The 6,523-nt window shown below is 40.5% G+C and overlaps 1 protein-coding gene across 1 annotated transcript; it reads right to left on the bottom strand.

Annotated features, from left to right (window-relative positions):
- Nucleotides 1-339: 339 nt before the first annotated feature.
- Nucleotides 340-6,249, bottom strand: aoc1 (amine oxidase copper containing 1). Its single transcript, XM_079488372.1, has 5 exons — nucleotides 6,159-6,249; nucleotides 3,991-5,532; nucleotides 3,627-3,915; nucleotides 3,395-3,527; nucleotides 340-2,116 (listed from the first exon to the last, which is right to left on the bottom strand). Exons 2-5 carry the CDS (start codon nucleotides 5,522-5,524, stop codon nucleotides 1,847-1,849), a joined length of 2,226 nt encoding a protein of 741 aa, XP_079344498.1. The 5' UTR covers nucleotides 5,525-5,532; nucleotides 6,159-6,249; the 3' UTR covers nucleotides 340-1,846.
- Nucleotides 6,250-6,523: the final 274 nt, after the last annotated feature.

The raw sequence follows: 6,523 nt of genomic DNA, 5'->3' as shown, positions 1-6,523 counted from the left end.
GTTGCCCGGGCAACCCGAGCAACCCCCCTGTGCACGTCCCTGAAACCCACATTATACCTTCAGCACAGCGTCTCTGAACAACTTAAAATACATGCAGATAAATGTGTTACAGTCTGATCGAAGGGAAAGTTCCGCCAAAAATCCACAGCTTTCATGATTTTCTCAACCACATTTAAACTCTGCATGAGCCCATTGACTTTCATTGTATGGACACGAAACCACCAACTGATTTCTCAAAATATATTTTGTGTTTTACAGAAGACTCATATACAGGTTTTAATCAACATAAAGGGGAATTAATGTTGACAGAATTTTTTTATGTTGGCTAAACAATCCTTTAAATGATAAGATCAGAGGCTTAATGCTTTAATGTGTGATAGACGGAAATGTCTTCTCAAAGAAAGTTACACAGTAAAACATGTTTAACATACTTCATACAAAATTAATCATCACATTTACAGTATCGGGGGAATAATAAACTTTTATGTGATTTTTCTGTGATTTTCCCATTATCTGGCATCCCTACCTGCAAATAAATGTATTCACTAGTGACCAAAAAAGTTAAAACTTCCTTTTACTTTAAGCAAATGCATGTGTTTTATTTAGATTAGTAAAATCCCCTGCTGGACCTGTATGTACATGAATAGAGAGAGAAGCTTTAGTTTATTGTGTCCTCACACACAGATCTTGTTTCGTAAGGATTCAGTTGAAATGTGACGCATGAGTTATTGTTGTCATGGTGAGTTTTAAGAATGGCAGTCCTATATAATGAAACTTCACCAGCGTGTTGTCTTCGAGTAAAAACAAGAATCTGTTCTGCTGGACGGGACACTTTAACACACACCCAAACAAACATCCTCATCACACAACGTACTTTTAACATACATACACATTCTACAGAATAACATGTTTACATGCGTTTACATTTAACTGTATACTTGCCTTAAACATGGCAAAACCGTCTCCTGTATGTTCTAAGGGCGACTGACGGTGAATTATGGTCTGTTTGCAGGGAGATTTCAGAAGTGAGATGTTAACTGACCGTTCAGCTCACTGCTGTGATCCATGAGCTCACGGATACGACATCCTGAATCCTGGATGCTCTCTGTTGTATCCCTGTATCCATGGATACATTCTCTTACTTTACACTCCATCTCACCTCAGACAATGTGGTTACCACGACAACCAATGTAAACAGCATCCACTGTACATTTTACACAAGACCACATATTCACTTTTTTTCAAAAATGTGTTTATCCCATAAAAACATGGAAGAAATGTTCAGGTAATATTTCACACTATATTCTTTGATTCTGATATTATTTACAGACAGGATGATGACTTTTATGATCAAAACTAACAAATAAACCTTAAACATCTGGACGCAAACAGACAAAATGTTAAATGATCTCTTATTTATTTGTATGTCACTTTGGATAAAAGTCACTGCTCTAATAGTAAAATAGTATAAACATACACATCAGAATATTTAATTATAATACAGCAGAATTGATTTTATGTTTATATTTTTTGCAGAAAAAACTTTAGCAAATTAAACTTGATTCTCTTTGATTTTGGGGTGTCAGGAACATTGTTTATTAACTGATCAACATATCAACATGTTTAAAAATATAAACAAAATTATAATTGTCACAACGATCATGTTTTGGTAAAAAGATCATGCTTGTTGATGTGGTTATTAATGTTCTACAATTAGTTGATGATGTCACAAGTGCATTATATAGATGTAAATATGGCATTTCCATTAGCATTTGTCAAAAGTTTTGAGCATTTTCTAAATGTTATATACAGCACAAACACGAGATTAAATAAATCGAGTCTCTGTTTACACACCAGCGTATGTACCATTGTAGAAGAAAGGCTTGTCAGAGACACAGTGACCAATGACCTCTGGAGTCCATCTCTGAACCTTCGGCTGACCCTTTTCATCCGGCCGGACAATGACGGTGCTGCGGGACGCGAGTGATGGATCTTCGTCAAAGAAGTTAAAGGGACGCAGGAAGAATCCCACCGCGTTTCCTGGAGTTGCTGTGTTGGGAATGTCCTCCGAGTGAGGAATGTGAAGAAATCCCACCGTTACCCAGGCAACCAAATCCTGAAGGAAAATACATCAGAATCAGAAGGAGCTTTATTTCAAAGCATGTTTACACACACAAGGAATTTGACTTGGCGACAGGACCAGAAGAAAGCGTACACATGGTGCAAACATAGATGAAAGTGATGAAATATACATTAAGATAGAAAAAAAAAGAAAATGAAATAATAACACTAATGCACTATATACAAAAGTGAAAAAATCAAGACCAAAAAAACATATTTTTTTTAATGAATGTGCAGATGTGTTATTTAAAGGTCTATCGTATTGTTTCTTACAATGTACAGTTTCTAGGTGCTATGTGCAATGTGATGGACAGTGTGTAAGAGCTTTAAATTGTTCAGGCTGAGTATAGCCTGCGGGGAAAAACTGTTCCTGTCTGTTCTGGTGGTCAGTGCTTTGAAGTGCCGGCCAGATGGCAACAGTTGGAAGAGGGAGTGAGCAGGGTGAGTGGGATCCAAAGTGATTTTCTTAGCCCTTTTTCTCACTCTGGAGGAGTAGAGATCTTGGAGGTTGGGCAGGGGCACCAATAATCCTCTCAGCAGTCCTGACTGTAGTCTCTTAATGTCTGATTTTGTAGCTGATCCGAACCAGACAGTTATGGATGAGCACAGGACAGACTTGATGATGGCCGAGTAGAACTGTGTGAGCAGCTCCTGTGGCATGTTGAATTTCTGATGGAAGTACAACCTCAACCTCTTGAGTCTCTTCAGGTCCTGAGAGATGGTAGTGCCCAGGAACCTGAATGACTGACTGCTGTAGCCACGCTGTTGTTCATCGTGAGTTAAATGTGTTTATGTATACACACTACCATTTAAAAGTTAAATATCATGTAACTCGGAAAACCTTTTCTTACTATCTTAAGAATCTTTTGATGTCTGGAAAGTTATGTAATAAAAATGGTTTTAAAATGGACTTGAATGGACATGAATAATGAAGAAAACAGTGACAGAGACTTCTATATCTGAGATGAATGACTTTTGTAGCCATACCTGTGACATCACTTCCTGTCACTTCCTGACATATTTGGAGACATGGATTTAAATGAATCAGATTTTTTATCAAATATTATCTGAAGGATCTAAAACTTTTATTAAATATTAAACCGTTTAAATACTGTATGTTGTTTTTATTTGATTTCTAAAAGATTATATATAATTATATTGCTTTATTATTTTGTTCCTGTCACATGTTTGTTGTTCACTCATTAAATGATGATCTGTTGTGAGGTCTTAAGGCTGAATACAAGTAATTCTCATGTTCATCTCAACTGTTTACCTGGTTCACAATATTCTCATTGTTGCGAATATAGTCCTCAAAGGACACGACAGGTTCCCAGGGGTCATTCTGTGTGTAGATGCTGCTGCTGGTGACCTCATTGTCCTTATGTCTGGTTACAGCTAACGGGTATCTGCAGTCACAAACCAAAAGACAAAGTTATACACACTCATTCAAAACACAAAACTCATATTGTTAGATTTCATATTGAAAATAAATGTTTGCTGTTCACCTCGACCACGAAATACCATTTTCCTCCCTCCAGCCTCGTGGCAAAACACTGTTGGCATGAGAGTTAAACTGTATCCGATAGCCCTTCTTATGTCCCCACTTGTTGTTTTGATTTGGATTGTAGAAATGCAGATATTTGGGAAACTTCTTTCCAAAGCGGAAAGCAGCGCTACGTTCTGTTTCATGCTGCGTCAGGTGAAGTTTCGACTGAAGGATGGTGTGTTCTGGGCTCCAGGGGTTAGTAAAGTTTACATATTTGAGCTTGATAGACTCGAAGCTGTTGTCCCTCCCTGTTCAAACAGACAAAAAGCATTAAACAGTCATTATAATCACTAAACAGATAAAAAATCTAGCACTAAACTCACCTGCGATGTCAAGATCCACTTTGTAATGAATCAGGTGTGTGTGCAAGTTGCCGAGTACATAGTTGTAAACCTTGGATCCGTAGTTCAGTCCGTTCTCTGTAAAGAATGTGGCATGGATGTACCCTGTGGCACTCACCCTGGACTCCATGACACCATTCTGATAAAAGATAAAGTCCCAGATGTAGTCATAGTTGTACACGGTAGACGTGGTTCTAATCACCAGAACGTGGTTTTCAAGACCTCCGAAAAAATTGTATCCCCCTTGGAAGTTGCTATTAAAATGTCTTCTCAGAGGAAGACCTGTGTTCATTTCAAAAATGCAAAGAGCATTTCTGTATCGTACAGGTTTGTCTGTGTCATAGTAATGATGAAGATCCACAAATTTAGCAATTTCAGGACAGTCGATCCCTGGAGCCAGCTCATAATCTGATGTTCCCATCATCCACCCGGCATCTATGTATTTGGTCTGCATGGCGGCTGGCGTATCTCCGGAGTAAAATGCAATGGCTTCCTGCAGACTGACTTCATAAGCGATTCTCTCTCCGTTGAAGCGTAAATCAAAAATTTGCAATCCAGCTGAAGAGCGCACTCTGTATGCAAAAGACCATCCGGCATACTCCACAAAGTTCCCATCCACCTGAAATCTGCGGCCTTGAGGTTCCACGAGCTTCGCTCCATGAACATTGGTCCGCGTGTTCGTGTGGCCTCGAGGGATGAAAGTAGAAAACAGATCTTCCTCGTCGTGCGTGGGCAACTTGTGTTTGTTGATCGTGCCCTTCTCATACTTCTCCACAAGCTCATCCACGCTGTCAAAATACTGTCCATTATACCACACCTTCTCCTCCGTCCACTTCCCAGGATCCAAATCTTTATGGTTAATAAGGATCTCAAATCCCACAGGGTGAATAAAATAACCCTCCACAAACTTCTGCAACATGACCCACGTCCTCCTCTCGCCGGGCGCTAACCCACGAGGTGCGATGTCCGAGAACGTCAGACAACGGTCGGTGCAGTTTCCGAATGTGAATCCGCTGCTTTCCTGCAGAATCTTATTGACTTTACTTGCAACTTTCTCCAAAAATTGATGCAGGTGTTGGTACTCCACGACAGTAATCGGCCTCGACTCGAAGCTGATCGGCCGGTCGCCTTTAAAAGTCTTTGCCTGATAGGAACTCGGGAAAGGCAGGGGGCCGACAATGTACTCTGTCACGTTGGGTTTAGTCTGGTTGCCGAACTGCACCACTACGCGCGCCTGTCGCGGAGGTTTGGCCTGACCCCTGTCCAGTGCTCGCAGGGCCTCGTGTTTGCGAGGGACGTGAAGCTCCATAAGAAGGATGCTGTTCTTCATTAAAGCCTTTTCCCGGGCTGAGGTGAGGCCCAGCTCGCTGCAGGAGTACAGGTAGTCTCTCACGGCGTTCATCTCACGAGGATTGAGATCGGCATACATCATGGCTCCGTGATGGGCCCACTCCCGAGCTCTCGATGAGGCAGTGGGCGAGGCCAGAGAAACCAAGAGCAGCGTCCAGAACCACATGTTGACCCCTGCAGACAAATATTACAAATAATTCAAATAAAACTAGAAATGAACAAACTTGACAAATCCCATTTGTATGTTGGATGCTGGCATTCCCCACCAGATGTCTAAATTGACCAAAAAGACTTCTGGATTTGGTGCTTTCCAGAATTCATCAGATAAAACATGACTATTCAATGTTTAAACGTTAAGCAGATGTTATAATATGTGGAGCGGCTTGATCTTTGAATACATCTGTACTTTGTACGTTGACCCTGTGCCAAATGATGGTAATAAAGTGTTAAATTCACTAAGCTTCTTTATCTTCTGCTTACATTTGACTCTGCGCTTTCTTAACCGAGATGAGAAACAGATCATCCCCATTTCACAAGCCCATTGGGCTCTATTTGCTATCTGAACTCTTAACCCCAATTCTTTTGAAGGTGTTTGAGCATATTTTTCTGTTCTTGCACCTGTGGGCTGTAACATTTACAAACGCATTCCTACAGAACAAGGTTAATGCTTCAGTTCCCATACGTTCTGCAGCTGCATCGATATGTGCACAATATTATATAACCCTCCACACAAACATCCAATAACCCGTCTTGTAACACAGATTGAAATGATGTTTTACAGTCTGTATGAATGATCTTACCTTCAGCTTCCACGTTGTGAGCTCGATGAGTCAGGAGAAAACGCTGGAATGTGTATCTTGAGTCAGTCAGAGATCGTCTGAACTCCCCTGCTCGACTCTTCTGTATTTATCAACCAACCACCGCTCGCGAATGGACGGTGATGGCTGATTGGTCAGAAGAAGGTCATAAAAGCTCACAGCAACAAAAGCAGGAGGGATAATCAATAGATCTGCTCGCATAGTCAGCTCATGTTTGGGATAAATCACCGTCTTATGATATCTTTTTTGTTTGTTTTGTTTGTTTTGTTCTCTGTATCAATATTGTATCATTTCCAGAATGCCATGTTTACATCTTCGGATTAATAAATCAAATACAGGATGTTTGG

This window comes from Barbatula barbatula, assembly GCF_947034865.1.
Source record: "Barbatula barbatula genome assembly, contig: SUPER_23_unloc_1, whole genome shotgun sequence".
In the NCBI taxonomy this organism is placed as follows: domain Eukaryota; kingdom Metazoa; phylum Chordata; class Actinopteri; order Cypriniformes; family Nemacheilidae; genus Barbatula; species Barbatula barbatula.
The sequence above is the reverse complement of the archived record's forward strand: the minus strand, read 5'-3'. Positions and strand labels throughout refer to the sequence as shown.